A 23,386-nucleotide genomic window follows, 5' to 3' on the forward strand; every position below is an offset into this window, starting at 1 on the left:
ACAACAGAAATGAAAAGTGAAATAACAGAAATTGAAAATGCAATTAAAAAATTGAAAAATAGGAAATCATCAGGTCTAGATAATATCAATAATGAATTATTAAAAAATGGTAAAGAAATTATAATTCAGAGTTTAAATATACTATACAACCAAATAATAAATACAAAAAAGATTCCAGTAAAATGGAAAAAAAAGTATAACAATGTCAATATTTAAAATAGGAGATTTAAAAAAACAGAAAATTATAGAGGGATACATTTATTAAATACCTCATTAAAAGTATTAACAAGAATCCTAAATAATAAAATAAAGGAAATTAATCTATTAGATGAACAACAAGGTTTCAGAGAAAATAGATCATGTACAAATGTAATATTCATAATCAGACAATTGATGGAGAAAACAATAGAATACAATAAAAAACTATTTATATGCTTTATAGATCTGGAAAAAGCATTTGACAGAATATTAATTCAAGATGTAATAGAAATATTGCCGAGAAGAAAAGTATCAGAAAACATAATACAAATAATTAAAGAAATATATGATAATAATAGCTGCATAATAAAAACACAAGGAGAAATAAGTAAAGAAATACAAATTAGTAATGGCATTAGACAAGGAGACTCTTTAAGCCCAACAATATTCAATATAATAATGGATGAAATAATACAAAAAGTTAATAAAATACAAAATACAGGAGTGAAAGTAAATAATAGAATAATAAGAACTATATGTTATGTAGATGATGTACTATTAATTGCAGAAAATGAAACTCAGTACAAATATTACTACATACATTTAATAAAGCAGCAAAATTATATAATATGAAAATACCAAAAACTAAAACAAAATGTATAACAATATCACAAGAAACACAACGATGTAAATTAGAATTGGAAGGTACTATTATTGAACAAATAACAAATTACAACTATTTAGGTATACAACTGAACTGAGAAGGAAGGCCACATCTAGAAGTCAGAGAACAAGTTGCAAAAGCTGCAAGAATATCAGGATGCTTGAATGAAACAATATGGAAAAATAAACATCTTAGAATAGAGACAAAAACCAGAATTTATAAAGCGGTAATCAGGCCTATTATGACATATAATGCAGAAACAAGACAAATGTTAAACACATGTGAAATGAAGATATTAAGAAAAATAGCAAATAAAACTAGACTAGATAAAATAAAAAATAGAGATATCAGAAAACAATGTGAAATACAAGCAATAAACAATTGGGTATCAACCTTGTAGAATAAAAAGGACTGATCATGTAGAGAGAAGAAGTGAAGATAGAAAAAAAAACAAGTCTATAGTTGGAAACCAAAAAATAAAAGAACAGGAAGACCTAGCAAAAGACTAAAAGATACCATTAAAGATGAAGAAGTCTTGGTCACAAAAGATATTACATCTAATGCGTGAAGAAGATGATAACCAAAAATTCCTCAGTTTCTTATACTAATAATTTGTGGTTGTAAAGTCTACTTTCGACAGCATTAGTGGTGGCCAAATCAATATCTGCAATAAGAACCTAAATTACTAAAGGGCAAATTATTGGCTGGGATCCTGGAATGGGAGAATGCTGGAAAACTGAAACAGAAGTTGTGGATTGAATGCATTACATTAGGTTCATTCAATTCAATTCAGAAGGATATTGCTACTGTTGAGATTAGGATGGTTGACTGGAATTTTACAGGCTTCTTTAAATTTGTGTTAATACCAGTTTTCGTATGATGAACAGGCACATTTCCAATATCAGTACAGTGTAGTGTCTGAGGCATGATCAGAAATACTAGATTTTCCATAATTATTAAATTTGGTATGTTGATTACATTCCATTTTCTGAACTGAAATTGAGCATCCTGTTTCACTTCTGTATGGAAAGTTACATGTGCAATGGTTTCTGTACACCCCTAGGGAGGGTGGAATCCATGGAGGATGTCAATAGGTTTTTTCTTCAATTTTTCTGACAGAGGGTTAATGATAGCATTAAGGTTGTATTTGTGTAGTATTCTATTTTCTCTGATATCCCTTAAATGTATAGAATTACTATGGTTTTAATGTAATCTATTATTTTAAGGTGTAGTGTTGTGAAGAATTTTATTGACAGTATTTTTGCTACAGCTATTGTTTATAAAAGCATTACAATAGAGCAAATTGTTATTGCTGTTTTTGAGGATGTTAACGAATTCAAGTTTTTGTGTTGGATAATATCAAGAGTTTATGCATATTGTATTGTATACAGGTATGTACAGGTTTACTAACTACCCAAAGGAAAATGAATGCACATGTATTCAGAAATGGAAGTGTGTTCTGGATTTCAATTTCAATGGTAAAGTGTATGTGTTAAGTTTTCACAATTCAAATGGTTGAAGAAGGTGTGTAAAGTTTGGCAACCATGGGGACAAATAATGAAAATATTGTCACCATATCTGAGCCAAACTATGGGTTTTAAAGTAGAAAAATCTAGAGTACACTGCTCAAAAATTGGCAACACCAGGGAATAATGGCAAGCCCATGACTGTACTTTCTTTTGGTAGGTAAAAATTATTTTGTCAACAAAGTAATCAAAATGTAGTACATAGGCAAAGAGGACCATGATATTGAGCTGCAATTTGTCCAGTAAAAAAATTGCCTCACTGATTGCATTATATTTGTGAAAAGAGCAGAAATGTCAAAACTAATAAATCCTCATTGCCTAGTGTGATGTTCTTAATTTTATTTCTGAAAAGTTGGATGTCAAATTCTTCACAACACTATACCTAAAATAAAGATTACAGTAAACTATACTCTGCCTCTTGTCAATGGGAGCCAGACCCAGATTGGGTCTGGCTCCCACTGATGGAATAAAGGTCGAAATCAGTCTGGGTAGTGGCCCTTCCCATAATGAACAGCATTATACATGTCTACAAGGATATGGTGCATTGTATTATGGGTTACTAAAGTAATTGATGTGAAGTCATAAGCCTCTATATATGAGTTGTCCAGTCATGAAGTTACTTCATGCACAAGCTTTGTTTGCTTACACTTGGATAAAGGATGAAAATTAAAGGATATAATTTCTTGGCATCTTTAATTTATAATATAACCAAGTGAAAAAAAATCTCGCAACATCCCCTATTCCAGTCCAAATTCGCAGCCAACATCCCTTGGTTCTCAAAAAAGTAACGATGCTGTAAAAAAAAAAAAAAAAAAAAAACCCTTTGCTTATGGCAATTGGCTCAATACCAAAACTCTAGCTGCCCTCTCTGCCTATACTGCAGCCTGTGACAGTTGTAAAAGAATTATCACCAAGTCCAACTCAGACTTTGAAAGGACAAAATGCTGCAAACTTGCCTCCTTCTCACCCCGGTTTCCACCATCACATCCATTTGGTACTCTAGTAACCTTACCAAAAGACAAGGCAAACTTACTTGTATCACTCTTCTCTGCCAATTCCTGCATTGATGCCCTGGGCAAAGTTCCCTCCACTCCACAAATAACAGCTCCTTTCTTCCAACAAAAAGAAATCTGAAGAATCCTTAACAACCTGAACACAAACAAGGCACCTGTCCTGATGCTATCCCAACTATTATGTTAAAAAAATTGTGCTCCAGAACTAACACCTATCCTAGTGTTAGTTGCCTCTTCAATCTATTCTATTCAACTGGCATCTACCCTACATCATGTGAACAGGTCCACATCCAGGCAATCTCAAAGAAAGGTAATAAAAGTCAACTAACAAACTATTGTCCAATTGCTCTCACTTCTGTTCTCTCAAAAATTATGGAGAAGGTCATTCACAACTAACTGTTGAACCATCTACAGACATACCAACTAATCAGTTACCAGCAGTATAGATTCTGTCACTTGCAATCTATAGCTGATTTTGTTTTCACCACCCACTTATGGACTCAAGACATGGAGAAATTTGGAGAACTCACATGGTTGCCCTAAACATTTCAAAGGCATTGATCGGGTTGGGCACAGTGGCCTTCACCAATCTCCAACTAGATCACCAACTTTCTCACTGGTCTCTCACTAGGTGCCATGGTGGAGGCTTACTTTCCTCAGATTTCCCCACCAATGCAGGAGTATCCCAGGGTTCTGTTCTTTCACCCAATCTCTTCCTCTTGCAAATAAATGAACTGCTTTCACAGACTTCCAATCCTATCCATAGACCTGCTGTACACTCCATTCCACTTTTTCATTCAACAAACTTGTTATTTCTCAAGTATTAAAATCCTCAAGATCCACCATTACCAGTGACCTGAACTCAGATCTCCTGGCTATATCCCAGTAGGGGCAAGGAACCTTGTAAACTTCAATACCAACAAAACTCAGTTCTGTCTGATCTCTCACAAGAAAGAACTTGCATCCCTTCCCTTTACCTTCGAGTAATACACAGATATCCAAACATGATCAGATTTCTCTTCTTGGACTGACTTGCATCTCTGATCTTTCCTGGCACAACCATATTTTCAACTACAAAAAAGTACAAAAAAATTGTTTGTACTTTTTTGTACAAGACACTAATTCACTGCTAACTCTATACAAAACCCAAATCCATCCAGTCATGGAATATTGCTCCCATATTTGGGGTAGTGCACAGTGCACAAATCCTCTCTAAGATTGCTTGATTCTATCCAGAAGAGGGTGGCCTGGCTAATTAATGATCTCTCTCTCACAAACCCACTTCACAGACTCTCATGATATTCAGTTAATGCCTTGTGCTTCTTCTGCAGATACTTTCATGGACAGTGCTCTACTGAATTGGCCACTACCATTCCTTCACTCTACTTCAAAATCATTAAAACAAGAGCCACTGTTAACCAACTCTTTTACAGTCCATCTTAAAACTCATCGAACCAACTTCACAGCCTCCTTTTTTAGTCCATCTAGTGTCTCCTTTGGAACAGCCTTCCCAAAAGATTACAATCCTCAGCTGTTCAAGCAAAATGTGAGCAGACTCCTTTCTTCTAATCCTCTTGCACATGTGGCACTAGTATGCTATAGGTCTTGTGGCCTTTTATGTGTGGACCAGATAAAAAAAAATATTGTTGGAGATGGAGGAATAAGGACAAATTGCCAAAATTGTGAGAACAACTAACCTAACCATTTCAACTTCCTTTCTAATATCTTCATTTTTAATTATTTTGACACTGACATCATCTATTCATTCCCTTAATTTTCCTCAGAATTCTCAATGTCACATATAACAAACATCATTACAGTGAAATTACTTGATCAATACTGACAAACTACCAAAACATTATGGCAAAATGTTTTGTAGCATCAATGCCATTCTAAATGCTATTTACTATAGCAACATTCCTCTGACAAACTATTTAACATTGATTAGGTAGCAGTGAACTCTCATGAGAAGAAGGAAACTGAATTTACTGAACTGTTGCAAGACAACTTCCTCATGCAGCATGTGACAGAAGAAACTCTAGGTCAAAGAGTGTTAGATCTAATTATAGTATCAGAGAGGGGTTCCAGTTAAAGATAACTATTTTGCCTCCGGTCGGTAACAGTGATCATGTGGTACTCACTTAGAAAGTATGTTTACGAATGTTCCATTAAGAAAAGGTTACATGCTGAACTACAAAGCAGGAAACTATGACCAACTGAGGAATATGCTGAGTTCTATGCTACGGTATCACTTATTGAATGGGAAGGATATAGACAGTGCATAGGAAATTTTTAAAAAATACTTAAATGATGCAATATTGGAATGTTCCTAGAGTTTGAAAAACAAATAAGGTAGGAGTGAAACTGATGTGCAATCTAATTAAGCAACAAATTTGTAAGATAAAGATGACATGGAAAAAATACCATGTGCATAAGTATGATGTCAGTTATGAAAATTAAAAGGAGCAGGTTAGAAGAGTCAGTGCTGTTGTGTGGAAAGCTAAGTCTGAGTATGAAAAGAAGCTGGCTCTGCAAGTGCTAAGAGCTACTAAAAAATTCTACAGTTATGCTGCAATTAAAAGAAAGAATGAATATGAAAGATAACTAATAAATGTAGATGGATGCATTTAACAGATACAGAAGTTCTTGTTCAACTAATGAGTATCCATTTTGCTAAAAGCTATCAACTTGGTGTATGCAACATTGAACTAACTGCTACCTCTTTAATGGATGAAGAAATTCAGGTGTACGAGAAGGAAATTCTAGAGCTGTAGAACAAACTTAATAAGAATTCGGCAATAGGAACTGATAGGATATCAGTACAGATACTAATCATGTATTCAAGTGAACTGGCTACTCCTATGACCCGGCTATATATTTTGAGTCACATAACAGAGAAGATTCCACAGCAGTGGAAAGAACATATCCAACTATCAACTTATCAGTATCTCTGGAGTGGTGGTGAAGATTGCGATGAACAGCATGAGTTTACTAGGGGAAGGTCATATTTCAACAACATTCTTGCATTTCATAATAATATTACCGTTGAGTTAGACAAGGAGAATGGATTATGCTAAGACTTTTGACAGAATATAACATGTAAGATTGTTGCGACTGGGTTATAAAATATTAGTGTGGATAACAGGCTGGCTGACTGACATAACAAAAAGTAGTATGTGAATCTTGCAGACTCAATAATGATAAGGTAACTAGTGGTTTACCACAAGGATTGGTTCTTAGGCTGTTGTTATTTCATCTATATATTAAAAGTATTGGAAAGGATTTGACAGATGATAAAACTATTTGCTAATGATGCAAAGATGGGTAGGATAATCAGGAATGCAGCTGATATGCAGTACTTGCAGAATGATTGGAATAGATTGGGGGGCATGTGAAAATGAGTACTACCAGTTCAATGTTAGTAAATGTAAAATCATGCACTTTGGTGTGATGAGATATCCAATGTCATATTATATCGATGGGATTATGCTAGAAGAAACTAATTATAGGAAGTTGAAGTTCAAAGGCCAAATGGCAAAGATTCAAATACAATTCGGAGGATAATTGCAATGTTGAAACAAACCTTGACATGTGAAGATAAGGAAGTCATTTTGTCTCTTATCAAGGCCTTGATAAGACTTCACCTGGACAACTGTGTGCAGGTTTATTATTATTATTATTATTATTATTCAGGCCTCCAAGGAGTCAAAAGACTCATCGAGGGAGGTCCTTTCTAAGACATAAAGTCTGTCAAGACTCATCGAGGGGAAGTCCCCCCCTGAGAAACACAAAGTTTATCATACCACTCCTTAAACCCACTGACCGTTCTCGCTCCCACCACTCCATCAGGCAATGCATTCCACGGCTCAACCACCCTCCACACAAAGAAACCACTCCTTACCCTCTTGCTCACAGTTTCCTTTCGTAACTTTCAGGGATGGCCTCTTGTCATCACTCCTTCCCGCTGATCAACCAAGCAAAAGAACTCCCCAGTGTCAACCCTGTAACCACCTCTCAACAGTTTAAAAGTCTCAATCATATCACCTCTCCTTCTTCTATCCACCAAACTCTGCAGTCCACATTCTCTCAGCCGATCCTCATAACTATCCTTGTACAGTCCTGAAACCATCTTTGTCATCCGTCTTTGTATCCTTTCCACAGTTAATTTATCCCCTTCAAATCCTGGGGACCAAATCTGAGAACAATAGTCCAAGTGTGGTCTGATCAGAGACTTATACAACGGAATGATAACCCTCTTATCTCTGCAGGTCAGTGTCCTTCTCATAATAGCAGCAATCCTCTGTGTTACCTTCACCACCTTTGCAATATGTCCCCTAAACTTCAGGTTTCTATCAATCATCAACCCCAGATCTCTTGTCTCCCCTACTTCCTCCAGTATAACTCCTCCCATAGAGTATGCAGCATCCCATCGATGTTTCCCAAACCTCAAGACCTTACATTTTGCTGCATTAAACTGACACCCCCATTCATTTGCCCATCTATCTAGCTTATTTAAATCTTCTTGCAGGGCTACCACATCTGCACTATTACTAATAATCCTTCCAAGCTTCGCATCATCTGCAAACAACTGAATATCCCCCTGCAATCCACTGGCTATGTCATTGATATAAAGGTTAAACAATATAGGTCCTAGTACTGAGCCCTGTGGGACCCCACTTGTAACCCTCTGCCTCCTGGAAACTGCTCCACCATACACAACTCTCTGATACCTATCAGACAGCCAATCCTGAATCCAGTTGACCAATCTGACATCCAGACCCATGTGCTGCAACTTAAATATCAGCTTATCATGTGGCACCCTGTCAAATGCCTTCGCCAAGTCTAAGAAAATTGCAGTATATGCCTTTCCCTCATCTAATGCTCTTGTAACTTTATTATAAAAGGCTAGCATATTGCTAAAACAAGAGCGTCCTTTCACAAATCCATGTTGATTCTCACAGATAACATTACCCTCATCTGCCCAATGCTGTACACGGTCCCTCACTACTTTCTCCAAGATCTTAACAACTACTGATGACACACAGACTGGCCTATAATTAGACACTTCCAGTCTGTTACCACCCTTATGCAATGGCACTATCTTACCTTCCTTCCATTCCCTGGGCACCTTTGCCAAAGCCAGACTTTCATTGAAAAGCCACGTTAAAGGTATTGTCAATTCCCTAGCACATTCTCTCAAAACTCGTGGCGAAATACCATCCAAGTTTAGTATCTGGTTTCTATGATGATTCTGATACAGTGGAAAAATGCAAAGGAGAGTGCTGAAAATGATATCAGAATAGTGGAATATTGATCATGAAGATAGACTGAGAATTTGGAGACTTCACACACTAGCAAACAAACAGGAGAAAGAGGGATGATATGATTAAGACTTACAAACTTCTGAAAGGGTTATACAGGATATCAGTAGATGGAATTTTTCATTTTATGGGGAGAAAGGATGAGAGGACACCCATAAACATTGAGAATGAATGCTGTCAATGGGCAAGGCTATATTTTTCTCTCAGAGTGGTTCATGATTGAAATCTATTGTTATTGGATGTTGTGTGTACAAATAGTGTGAATGAATTTATGAACAGGTATGACAGCTGGTATGGGTAATATGTGGGCCTCAATGAGTCCCTGACTCCCTGAGGTTTCTCTTAATAATAATAACAACAACAACAGGAATATGTTTGATCATGATGAAAGGATAACTGTGTCTTGTCTGTGTCTAAACTTATGTGCTAGCATGTCTAAGTGAAGTATTAGAATATAAACGGGAAATGAAAGTTGTCCAACTTGAACAAGCAGAATACAGAAGTGTGTAAACATAAAAACATGGAGATAACTCATGAATACAAATGCGAGGAGTATCAAGGAGAAAAGACTGAGTTTGTTGCCTTAGTGAGCATGTGGCCTCAGATTATTTGTATTAGTGAGACCTGGCTCCCAAAGGCAAATGCTATCTAGTATTGAGTATATAAAAGGCACAGTACTTTCAGGAAGCATAGATTAGATACAAGAGGAGAGGGGGAGTGATGCTAATGATTTTGATTGAATCGAGTCCAATTAAGATAGAAAGCTATGATTTTGCTTTGTTTTCTAAGAATTTTCTTCCATTCACCAATATTAGCAACAATTATCCAGATAGTAGTCAATTTGAAGCTATCTGGCATGAGGTGAAGTCTAATAATGAAATATATTGCCAAATAAACCTAATAGCTACTAAACAATTAATCATCTTAAGTGATGTAATTATACTTGTCTATGTAGAATATGCGAGATATCTATTATTGATAAGATAGAAGAGCTGCTAACAATTATACAGAATGTTGACACTGAAGAAGATGTAGTGCTGAATGGAGAAGAGGTCATCAAAAAAAAGTAGTTAAATTCAAATATCTGGGTTCAGTAGTGGATAGTAAAGGTGAAGTGGAAAGGATAGTCAATAACAGAATTCAAGCAGGATGAAAGAACTGGAAAGAAATGTCAGGAATTTTGTGTGATAGAAAAGTTCCAGTGAACTTGAAAGGAAAAATATATTCCGTGTTTAATAGTTTCTTCATAATTTAGCCTGCTTGGGATCAATGTGCCTACATAATTGAATTTTTTTAACCTGTTCCAGTTCATGTATTGAATAAGGATTGGATATTGAATAATGAGTAAGTGCAGGAAGACTGATGTAAAACTTAGATAGATATAAGACAAGGGTGCAAACTATTTCTATTTCCACTGTTCTTCATCATCTATATGAATTACATTACAAAAGAAAAGCATAATTAAATTTGAGATCAAAACTGAAAATATTCAACTGAGTGATGCTATACTCATAAATAAATCCAATACAAGCATTAAAGATATTCAAGAATCATGGAAAACAACTACATCGGAATGTAGCACATTTCCCATGAGCAATTTTTTAGTAAAGAGAACAAATGAAATGTGGATACAAACAGAATATGCAAAGCTGGGAAGGAGGAGAGAGCCAGTTGAATAAGTTTATAGGAAGAGTGAAATTAGCTAACACACTAAAGTAGCAGAATTTTAACTGAAGGGTCTGAAAATTTGGATTAGAAATCAGTTCATTAAAGAATAGATATCAGACACAAGAGTTCTGCAAAAAATGAGAAGAGTGAACAATGGAATCAACAAAATATTTGTATGTGAATAAGATATCAGAAAGGATCTCGACATTGTTAGCACTGAAGAATGAATGATCAGAGACTATATTAAGATAATATGATCACAAAAAGAATGGAAGAGGAAAGACTTGCTTAAATAAAAAAAAAGAGCAACATTCAACCAAGATCTAGTTGGATTGATGTAATTAGTAGTGTATTAGAGAACTAAAATGTTGGATGCAACCAACTGGAAACCTGACAAAAAATTAGTTTAGAAAATGATTGCATTATTACTAGCTTTCTGTCAACAAATTTATCATAATGTTTGCATATGGATGCTAAACTGTCTTCTCATTGTGATGACCTTTCTCCAATCATGTGGTAGTATAATCACATCCTTTGTATGCTCCATGAGAGCATATATCAGGAATTTGATGCTGGACATATTCAAATAATGTTTTTAAGATATTACAGTACTAGTATTACTGTGAAGTTAGCAGCAGTGGTGCTAAATTTCTTGCAAATTAAGTTCTAACGTTCATCCTAGTATTTAAAAGAGAAAAAAGAATTTCATCCATATGAAAGAGATGAGTGTTCAAACAATATACGATGGAGGCAGGATTAATTAAATATGATTATATTACCTTAATATATGATGCTTGTCTGGATGATTTATGAGATTCAGTGCTGAGAGTAGTAAAAATAGTTGTAATTGCAGCAACAGAAGAGCTGGAAGCTGCTGAAGCAGTAGTCAAAGAAGAGATAGCAGCATCAGAAATTGCACTTTTCTTCTGGTCAACTTGCTTAGACTGGTTTGTCTATTAAATTTTTTTAAAAATTTTACTTAGAGTATATTAAAAATTATTGAATACATAATATGTTTCTATTTATTCAAAATAAAAATATTTCATTAAATTTTAATATAATTCTAGGTTCAGCAGTGTTATTTGCAGAACACAAAACTAAACTTGTAAGGGGTACCTTGCTAAACTAATTTATGTATTGTATCACACAGAAAAAGATCTCCAGAGTTTGAATGCATGAAGATTCATGAGAACTGGATGAATTACAAAAAATTAAGAGTTTATCTTGCATCATAATAAAAGTTGAATTATGAAAAGTTCAACTTTTATTATTATTATTATTATTACACCAAGACCTCATGGAGTCAAAGACTCATGATGTAAGATAAAACTTAGTATATATATCAGACAATTCTATTCAACCGAAAATGCTTAAAACAGTCACATGACAATGCAAGTTAATTATCATTAAAGTGAGCTAGTCTATTCCATAATTTTTTTTCTAGTAGCTTCTAAAAGTAATCCATACATGTTAATGATCAATTTCACATTTTAATTTTAAATAAACAATGCAATCACTCATGGCCTTTATGGTTACCATTTCAAGGAGAAGCTTAAGTTATCAGACCTCACTAACTGGAATATGACTTTAATCTTTAATAGTGTATGAAGTATTTCCTAAAACAAAGACAGTGAATTATTAATATCAGCCAGATATTACTTAAAACATTTAAAATATAAAGCATGGTAAGGAATGAAAAACAAAATGAAATATTTATTTACAAGCACAAAATTTTGAGCTTTGTAATGAAGCCATTATTAGTGTAGAAACTAATAAGAAATGTTAAATTTACCCAAGAAATTCTTTACTTGTTTAATCCTTTATCCAAGTGTAAGCAAACAAATTTTGCACATGAATAATTTTGCAAGACTAGGTTAGTTAAAACTAACCTAGTCGTGAAATATCACATATACAGGCTGATCACTTTATATCAACTGCCTTAGTAAGAAACGTTGGAACAATTGCAAATTATTTTGCTCTGTGAACTGCTAGATAGACTTGCCTCCCATCCAGAAATTGGCATCTTTTCTCAACTATGAGAAAAGTTAAGAAAAAATGTCAATTCTCAATCTCTTATTAGAATATACTTAGGAGAGGTATATTCTAATACCTGTTACTATGGTTTATACTATTACAAAGAAAGTTGTGTGGGTTCTTATAACCTTCAATCAAAAAAATGATTTTTTTTTTTTTTTTTTTTTTTTTTTATCTTTCTCACCCTGGGAAGTTGTAGTTTAATATCCTTGCCAACTGTAGGGGAAGATGCATCTGAAAAGAAGCTGACATGATGAATAAAATAATATTTCTGCTACTTTTAAAGTGACAAACTAATAACCCTTATCCATTCTTCAAAGGACAAAACTACATCCTTTAACAAATCCAGAGATTATATATATATATATATATTTTGACATCATGTGTATTCGCTATTGCTCTACCCAACTTTGCATCATCAGCAAACAAATAAACAGTTCCTCTCAGATCCTTTACAATATCGTTAATGAACTAAAAATTAAACAGCAGTGGTCCAAGAACGAAACCCTGCAGCACATCACTAGTCATAGGACATCTTTTGGACTCTACTCCTGAATAAAATACTCTCTGATTTCTCTCCATCAACCACCCTCCTATCCATCTCACCAACCCTATATCCATCCCCATATGCCGCAGTTTACTGATTAGAATTCCATGTTGTATCCTGTCAAAGGCTTTAGCAAGGTCCAGCAGTATCACTGTAAACCCATTACCCTTATCCAGTTCAGCCGTCACGTGAGCAAGTTACTGAGGCATGATCTACCCTTCACAAAACCATGCTGTCCCCCATACAGTATCCTATTAATCATCTATCCATCCCTGTATTTTTCTCTTGACCACTTTCTCCAAAACCTTGACAATGACTCTTGATATGCTGATCGGTCAGTAACTTGCAACAGTAGTCTTGGGAGCCTCCTTTATGCAATAGAACTATTCTCCCCTCGTTCCACCCCCTCGGGACTAACCCAGACTTGAGAATCAAATTAAACAAAATGGTCAAGGACACTGACAATTCTTTTGCAGCTTCACGTAAGACCCGAGCTGGTATGCCATCCAATCCCATAGATGTATTCAAAGGTTTTGTAATATACTATTCACCTCCATTTCATTCACCTCAATTCCTGTATAAGCTATTCGTTTCTTTATTCCTACAATATCACCACCTGGATAATATACTCTTCCAAAGTGCTCGCTAGGTAATTTCACTATTTCAATGGATTCAGTTACCTCCCTACCATATCTATATCCCTGCCATCTACATATATCTACACACACACACACACACACACACATGTATATATATATATATCTACACACACACACACATGTATATATATATATATCTACACACACACACACATATATATATACCCTCCATCCAAAAAGAAATCGAACTTTTGATAGAAAATAAAACACAGGCCAATTATAATTATTCAAATCATTTATTTCAATCAATATACTCTCCCTCAGCTTCGATACAGCGTTCGACACGGTCAATTAATTTTTAAACGATTTTTTTTATATCGGTTTCTGGGATACTGTTGAGGGTTGTGGTTACTGCTGCATGAATGTTTTCAATGATCTCGTATCGCTTTCCTTTCATCAGCAAATGAAGTCAGAGGAAGAGAAAGAAGTCACAGGTTGCTAAATCAGGTGAATATGCCAAGTGATCCAACACACAAACTTGGATTTTGCTCAAAAACTGTCTCACAATGTTTGAACGATGAGATGGTGCATTATCATGCAAAAGTGACCAGCTACCTGCATCATGATATTCATGCTGTACACGACGAATTCTCGCTATTAATCGCTTCAAAACTTTGAGATAAAACTCACCATTGACCGTTTGGCCAGGTGGGACGAATTCTTTGTGGATAATGTGTTTGGAATCATAGAAACAAATCAACATTGTCTTTACTTTTGACTTCTCCAAGCGACTTTTTTTCCGATGCTCCTCTTCTGGCGGTCTCCACTCAGCACTCTGCGCTTTGTTTTGGGCTTATACTCAAAACACCATGTTTCATCACCAGTAACAATCGTTTCAAGAAAGTTTGAGTCCTTATGAGCAGTTTTAATGAGGTCCTTGCAGTGTTCAATTTGATACAGTTTTTGATTGTCGGTCAACTTGTGGGGAACAAATCGCGAATTCAATTTACAAAGGCTCAAACTCTCGGACAAAATGTTGGTCACAGTTGATTTTGGAATCCCCCCAATTCATCAATCAATCAATATCATGGACAATTTTGGGTTTAAGCGATTTCATGACCACTTTGAAATCGCTTAAACTACTCGTAAACTTGTGTACAGGATAAACATTCATCACTGTATGCTTTTTGAAGCATTTGATGTGTTTCGGTAAAACTTTTACCAAGTTTAACACAAAAGTCAATCACAGCTCTCTGTTTGAAACTCATTTTCCGACCATTCGTCAAAACACACTGTCACTCTTGGCACTATAACTCGGCTTCTAATGAAATAAATGTCATAAACAGTTGACACAACAGTAATGAAGGTTGCCGCTTTTGAGAACAAAAAGATGCAACAGGTGGCACCAATAGTTTCTTCTATTTTCGAAAAGTTTGGTTTCTTTTTGGACAGAGGATGTATGTGTGTGTGTGTGTGTGTGTGTGTGTGTGTGTGTGTGTATGGAGTGACTTGTGCCTGCTGCAATTTAGCCTATTATGAAAATAAAGGAGGATCTGTCAAGAGACAGGCAATGCACCATATATCCTTTCACAGGAATAAGTGGAAGAAAACTACAATACTTACTACACAGGTGCCAATAAGTCACTCAAAGTAGCACTCCAAATCTCACCATATTTCCTCTTGATATCTCAGTCCTCTTTTCAATCAAAATGTACTCTGGCTATTTTGTTTGGCAAGGAATATTCTACAAACAGATAGAGGGGGACAGCCATGAGTTCTCCGCTTTTTCCACCCATAGCCAACTTCTTCATGGAGACCTTTGAAGAAAAAGCCTTAAACTCCTTAAACCCACATAAACTACTGTCTGGTTATGCTACATAGATCATGTTCTCCATTTGGCCACATGGCCTGGATACCCTCCACAATTTCTTAACACAGACAATTCAACATTCTAGGATCCATTTTACTTTAGAAAAAGAAAAATAACAGTCTCCCATTCCTAGACACCGATTACATGCCAGCCTGACAGATCGCTGGCATTCTCCATTTACAGAAAACCTAATACACAGAGACATTCACAAGCAAAGCAGTAACTCCCTTCCCCAACAGTATGGGATTATAAAAATCCTGGTCAGAAACAAGGCAAAATTAATCAGTTCTGATAACAGTGCCCTAACTACTGAACCTGACTATATCCTCAATGCTACAGCTCCCAAAAATATTAAAACCCTGTAACCACAATTCCACTCTCCCCTCCCTCTTCAGAGCAGAGATTACTCAAGATCTATCACCATTACATATATCCAGGGAACATCCAAAAAATTTACAAAAATCCTAAGGAAATACAACCTTACAACCACTTACAGACTACATGAAAAATTGGCATCTATTCTGCTCCATGAAAGACCAGCCACATTCCCTAGACCTACCAAGTGTCTACCACGTCCTTTGCAGTTGCAAACTGTCCTACTAAGGCCAAATAGGCAGGACATCTCCAGTATCAGAATTTCTGAACATGACAACTACATCCAGTTCCACCAATACAACCACTCAGGACTTTCTGACCATGCATTGGACACTCACCACAGGCTATGGTGGAAGGCCACTCTATTACACCACAGCAAATACAAATATGAAAGGCTATCCCTCGAATCTGTCTCAGCCCTGAAAAATTTTCCCCAAATCAACAAATTAGGGTGCACGAGACTTCCCCAAATTTGGGAATATTTATCATAAGATCTTTAGCCCGATGGCCAAGACTACCCAATCTGGCCCACTGGGGTGTGCTGTAGCACTCTACTTAGTGACTGAGTGCACACATCATTGTTTTCTGTGATCCCTGAATGGTCATTAAAAATAATAAGTGCAACTGTGAAAACTATAGATAAATAAGCCTCCTAAATACTGGTTATAAGTTATATACACATATATTAATTACAAAATTTAAATCATATGTAGAACATAAACTTTATGAATAACAAAATGGATTCTGAAAAGGACAATCAGTCAACTTTATATTAACCATCTTAACCAGAAAGTCTTTGGCAGATTCTTAAGGAACAAAACATGAATTATTCCCATGAAGTTGAGCATTCCAAATCAATTACTTGCAACAATAACTAACATGTATCGAAGCAACCAAATTGTTGCAAGAAGCGATGAAAAAGTTACAGAATAAAACTGACAAACAAAGGAGTCCATCAAGAATGCCACATGTTACCACTCTCAATTAATATCTATATAGACGAAACAGTAAAGAAATGGAAGAAAAACATAAAACTGGGATTTAAACTGGATGGTGGAACTTAATACCTCTTTAAATTAAAGATGCCAAAAATTATGTTCTTGGTTTAATCCTTTATATCCAAGTGTAAGCAAACAAAGTTTGTGCATGAAGTATCATCAGGACTGAGCTACTTGTATATAAAAGTTTATGACTTCACATCACTTGCCTTAGTATCCCATAATGCAAAGCACAGATCCTTTTGGGTGTGTATAATGCTGTGCATTATGGGAAGACCCAGAAGGGATACCAAAGTCAAAGTAATGCAGAAGTCAAATATTTCCCATCTACAAGTAGTGAAAAGGTGTGTTAGTTTATTTAAACAGTACTGATTCACAACACAGAATGATAAGAAAATAATATTTATTTTCTCATCATTCAATTGCCTTGGTATCCCTTCTGTGTCTGCTCTCACTGATGAGAGCTCAAAGGTCAAAACCGGTCTGGTCCTTCCCATAATGCATAGCATTATACACACCCATGAAGGGTGTATGTTTTGCATTATGGGATACTAAGGCAATTGATGTGAAGTCACTAGCCTCCATATATAAGTAGCTCAGTCATGAAGATACTTCATGCACAAAATTTGTTTGCTTACACTTGGATAAAAAATTACACTAAGAATCTAATTTCTTGGCGTCTTTATAGTATAACAAAGTGAAAAAACTTAATACCTTTTTATTTGCTAGTGACAATGCTACAGCCCAGAGATCAATATACTTCTTAAACATAATTGCTAAAAATTTTGGAATGCAAATATCTACAGACAAAACAAAAATCATGGCTTTTTAAAGAATAATCTCCAGTCCGAAGTAAAATCATGATTAAAAATAAAATTTTAGAATGTATTAACTGCTTCAAATAGCTGGAATGTGCTGTATCACATACAAAAGAAGCTGACATTGATATTGAAATTTCAATCATCATAAAGATAGTAGAGATGATGAATAATATTTTCAAATCTCACCAAGTTCGAATGCGTATAAGAATTTATAAAGTTTTGGCAAGATATCTATTGTGCAGAAGTGAATTATGGACCATAAAAACTGCAGAAGAAAAAAATAACAAAAACTGTGGAGAAATGAAATTCTTATGAATGACAGTAGGCCACACTCTCTGGGACAAAAAAAAAAAAAAAAGAAGCACAGAAATATTTAAAGAACTGAAAATAGACTTGGTATTGGACAAAATTGAATATCTAAAGAAGTGAATCAAACTTATTGAAAGACTCGACAGGTCAAGACTACTTAAAAAGATACTCCAATATTACCAAGTTGGAAGACAGAAGTCAGGAATACCAAGGAAAAGATGGAATGAGACTGGAACAGGCCACTGGGCCTAAATCTCAGAAAGCATTATGATAAATCTTTTTGTAGTAATAAATAACACAATACTTATTCAGGTAACATTACTATACTAATGAAGTTTCTGTAATGTTTATTATCCAATGCTCCTAATGTTAATTTTATTTACAAGTTGAAATGTTTGTCCTGTCATTTTGCATGCATGAAGTCTAAATTGAACTAGTATCTCATCAATCCTTTATCCAAATGCAAACAAAGTTTACATGTGAACTATCTTCGCAACAAAGCTACTTGTGAAGTTATTAGACCATCTATACGTTAACTGCCTTAGTATCCCAAAATGCAAAGCACACATCCTTTCAGATGTGCATAATGCTAAAAAGGGATAAAAAGATTTGAAGTAATGCAGAAGTCATATTTCCCATATACAAGTAGTGATAAGATACATCACCTTATTATTAAAATACTTTGGATTAGAGATAGTTGTAGAGTGTATCTTCACAACTAATTAATGTGAACTTATTATTAGCCTTCATGTACAAGTAACTTAGTCATGAAGATACTTCACATGCAAACTTTGCTTATACTTAGATAAAGGATAATTTATATTAATTTATAACTAAGTGGAAAAAAAAGATGAATGACAGTAAAAGTGAGAAGAATGATAGCGAAAGTTGGACGCATGTTAGTCCGAAAGTACGGAAACAAAGAAAGATATGTGAGAGTGAAAGTGAGAAGAATGACAGTGAAAGTTGGACGTATGTTGGACCGAAAGTACGGAAACAAAGAAGGATGAATGAGAGGGAAAGTGAGAAGAGAGGGTCGAGAGTTAGAAAGTTAGAAAGATTTAATGATAGAGTGAATGTGTCGCGAGGTTCAGAAGGTGAATTGGATTGGATGAAGCAAGAAATGAAATGGATGCGGAATGAAATTAAGAGAATGCAGGTCAAAACTATTAAAATAAATCATGATGGCATGAAAGAGTTAACAAAAGATGAGCAAGTGGCATTGTATGGTGACACCATTATTAAAGGTGTGCTAGAGGATAAAATGCACAAGGTATGTTTTCCAGGCGGTAAAATGAGTAGAGTGATTGAGGCATTGAATATGAGGCGGGAACGAGCAAAAGAGTTAATTGTATTAATTGGTACGAATGATTTGAGAGAGAACAAGGAGCATGTCAGAATGAATGTCAGGAGACTGCTTGGAAAGATAAAGGAGAATAGTGTGACAGGAAGGTTGGTCAGTGTGTTGCCTAGGTATGATTGTGGTGAAATGAGGCGGAGAGCAAGGATTATGAATGATATTCTGGCTGAAATGTGTGAGGAGATGGGAGTACAGTTTGTTAATGTGTGGAATGAGTTTGAGGGACGAAGTGAGCTGTATGGGAGCGATGGACTGCATTTGAGTGGTTATGGTGTGAGTCGCTTGGAGAGACTGCTGCTGGAAGGTAGAGAAGTGAATAGAGAGAATGAATCAGATCGAGAGGGGAGTGATGTGGAAGAGCAGGAGAGTAAGACAGGAGAGATTGAAGGAGTGGAAATGAATGTGGAAGTGAGTGGTATGAGTATAGATAATGAGAGAATGGGTGTGCAAGAGGAACAGGGAAACGGGGAGGCTCAGGGTGGACAGGGATACACAGCGTGAGAAAGGTGGATGCTCCAAGAGGAGGTGAGAGAATGTGTAGGCAGGAAAGTAATGGGATGATCAGGGATCAAAAGGAAACAGATGGAATTGCAAAGGGTTCTAAAATGAAGAAGCAGAAAGGGAAATGGCCCCAGTCCAGCATGGAGAGATCACATCGAGTGAGTGGTATCAGTGGAACTAGCTGTAGATCCAGAAATGAGTTGTTGTGTTTGTATACCAATGCTAGAAGTATAAGAAACAAGGCGGATGAAATGGTTGCACTAATTGCGTCTGTGCACCCAGAGATTGTCGGAATAAGTGAGACATGGTTAGATGAGGATGACATCCTGACAGGAATAGAGATGGAAAGGTATGATGTGTTTCGTGAGGATAGAAGGGGTAAAAAGGGAGGGGGAGTGCTATTGATGATAGAGAAAGAGTTATGTCCATACAAGGTAGAGATGCAAGGGGGAAATGGGGCCAGTGGTTTTGAGGCAGTATGGTGTGAGATAGAGGTGAATAGATTCAAATACTTGGTGGGATGTTGTTATAGACCTGGTAATGTGGATGGTGGTGATAGTGAAATGTATAGTCAAATAAGCCAAGCAAATAAGAAAAGGATGATCATTATGGGTGATTTTAATTATGGCAATATAGATTGGAATGAAGAGATAGCAACTGGAAGTAAAGAAAATGAGTTTCTTGAGTTTTTGAGGGATAACTACCTCAGACAGTATGTAACAGAGGGCACAAGAGGATTAAGGGTCTTGGATTTGGTCATCTCATCGGAGGATGTAATTATCAATGAGGTATCAAATCATCCACCAATTGGCGAAAGTGACCATGAGGTGATTACTTGGGTGGTTGCCAGCAGTGCAAGGACCCCTGTGAAAAAAGGGTATATGTGGAACTACAAGGGGGGTGATTATGAAGAGCTCAGGAGACAGCTTGCAGGTGTAGCATGGAATGAGGAGTTAGCTGGAAAAGAGATCAATGCAGCTTGGGGGATTTTCAAAAAATATTTAGTGGATGCAATGTCTAAATGTATACCACGGGTGAGAAGGTTAAATAAGTTAGGTGTGAGATGGATGAATAAAGAGATTAAGCATGCAATACAGAGAAAAAGGGCATTGTGGAGGCAGCATAAGAGAAGTGGAAGTAACCAATTTCATGAGTTCTACAAAGACCAGGCAAGGAGAGTGACTTGGTTGGTGAGAGTAGCTAAAGAGAGGTATGAACAGCAGTTAGCTAATGAAGCTAAAAAGAATCCTAGGGAGTTCTTTCGATATGTAGCCAGCAAAAGAAAGAATGATTATGGAAGGATGACATTGATTGGAGGAAATGGTATAAAGACAGCTGTTGCAGAATGTGTGGTGGAGATACTTAATGAGCAGTTCATAAAGATCTTTCAATCTTGTGAATGTGACTTCATGGAGAGATTAAGAGCAGTTGATGATGGGGAGGAGAGACTGACTGTAAGTGAGCAAGAGGTGTTTGGGGAGTTGAGTAAACTAGATGTAAATAAGGCTGCGGGACTTGATAATATATCACCGCGTATTCTGAAGGAATGTGCCAGAGAGTTGACACCTGCCTTGACATATTTTTTTAATACGAGTCTTGCACTTGGTCAAGTCCCTAAAGAGTGGAAGGAGGGCAAGATTGTGCCACTTCATAAAGGAGGTGATCGAACTCAAGCATCAAACTATAGGCCTATCTGTGTGTCAGGTGTTGTGGTTAAGTTGTTGGAGAAGCTTGTGAGAACTAGGATCCAGAGTTGGGTTGACAACAATGGTATAATCTTTGATGGACAGCATGGATTTGCTAAAGGGAGGTCGTGTTTTAGTAATCTACTTACTTATTACAATAAAGTGACTGCTTCCTTGGACAGAGGAGAAGGATACACAGTAATATACTTGGATTTCGCAAAAGCTTTTGATAGAGTGCCTCATGATAAGTTGACAGTCAAACTAGAGCAGATGGGGTTGGATATTAGATTAGTGCATTGGATTGGAGACTGGCTATCTGATAGGTATCAACAAGTTGTGTATGGGGGTGCAATATCCAGGAAAAGGAAAGTCACTAGTGGAGTGCCTCAGGGGTCTGTTTTAGGGCCATTACTATTTAACTTGTATATTAATGATATTGGCGAAGATTTGGATGGAGATATTCAGTTGTTTGCAGATGATGCAAAGTTGGGACGAACCATAAAGAGTAGTGAAGATGTTGTGGCCTTGCAAGAAGACTTGAATAAATTGAGTGATTGGGCAAGCAAATGGGGATGTGAGTTCAATGTTGCAAAATGTAAGGTTTTAAAATTTGGAAAACAAAGATGGGATGCAGAATTTATGCTTGGTGAAAATATATTGTTGGAAGTAGAGGAAATAAGAGATCTGGGAGTGATAGTGGATAAGGATCTAAAATTTAGGGGTCACATCGCCAAAATTGTGAAGACAACACAAAGACTTCTGGGAATGATGAGGAGGACAATGACATGTAGAAGTAGGGAGATTCTTGTTCCATTGTATAAGGCTTTGATTAGGCCACACATGGACTATTGTGCCCAGATTTGGTCACCTGGTTTTCAGAAGGATGAAGAGATGTTGGAAAGGGTCCAAAGGCGACTGACTAAGGTAGTTTCTGACCTCTGGAATGTCGAGTATGAGGAAAGATTGAAAAGATGTAATTTGCAGAGACTAGTGGAGAGAAGGAAGAGGGGAGATATGATAGAGACCTACAAGTTGGTAAGGGGTTGCTATAGGATCAATGGTGGAGAAGTTCTACAGCGAATAGTGGGAGATCAGGGGAGAACCAGAGGTCATCCCTGGAAACTGTATAAAGAGGGTGTGAGTAGGGGAGTGAGAGGCAGGTTTTTTTCGTGCAGAGTTGTGAATGATTGGAATGCCTTGCCTGAGAGTGTGGTGTCTGCAGGGAGTTTGAATGTGTTTAAGACCCGGTATGATGAGATGTGTGTGAGATAAAAGGACCTCCTAGATGAGTCTTTGACTCCATGAGGTCTTGTTTAATAATAATAATAATAATAATAATAATAATAATAAAACTTTCTACAACTATTACTGAACCAGAGTATTTGAATAAGTGGACACCTTTTCATTACTTGTGTTGGATCCTACTTCTTCTCAATCTATACTTTGGATCCGACATGTTAATCACTATGATGTTCTTAAACAAAATAGAAGGTTGCTAGTTGATTTCTAATTCAAATATAGAGAAAATATATATTTAAAGACTGCGCCACTCTATATCTGAATTAGTTCAAGAACTGAAGAAAAACCAACTCACAACTATCTCTCCTTTTAGGTGTTAATATTATAAATAGTGGCTGAGAATATTTAACTTACTTAATTTACCCGCTTTGGTTCGAATATTTTATGAATGGTGCAGTAAAAGAGATTCAGGCAAAATACAACTTTAGATTAAGAAAAACGAACATTTAATTTTAGAATCATAAATTTTACATTTAAGATCAAAACACTAAATAAGTTAATATAAACACTTCAGCCTTTCTGATACTACTGTCATACAAACTCAGACAATGGTAAATCTGTTATCTCTAATACAGTCTTCTCACAGTTCCTTAAGTTT

The 23,386-nt window shown here is 36.0% G+C and overlaps 1 protein-coding gene across 1 annotated transcript in view; it reads right to left on the minus strand.

Annotated features, from left to right (window-relative positions):
• Positions 1-23,386, minus strand: part of LOC150093122 (uncharacterized) — a 74,098-nt gene that overhangs the window by 28,425 nt on the left and 22,287 nt on the right. Inside the window, exon 2 of the mRNA XM_090414104.1 lies at positions 11,170-11,343. Within this exon, the coding sequence (XP_090270230.1) occupies positions 11,170-11,343 (174 nt within the window). The remainder of the gene's footprint in view (positions 1-11,169; positions 11,344-23,386) is intronic.

Source organism: Typopeltis vanoorti, chromosome 24, assembly GCF_054136105.1.
Source record: "Typopeltis vanoorti isolate ZY-2024b chromosome 24, IOZ_Tvanoo_1.0, whole genome shotgun sequence".
NCBI classification, from domain to species: Eukaryota; Metazoa; Arthropoda; class Arachnida; order Uropygi; family Thelyphonidae; genus Typopeltis; species Typopeltis vanoorti.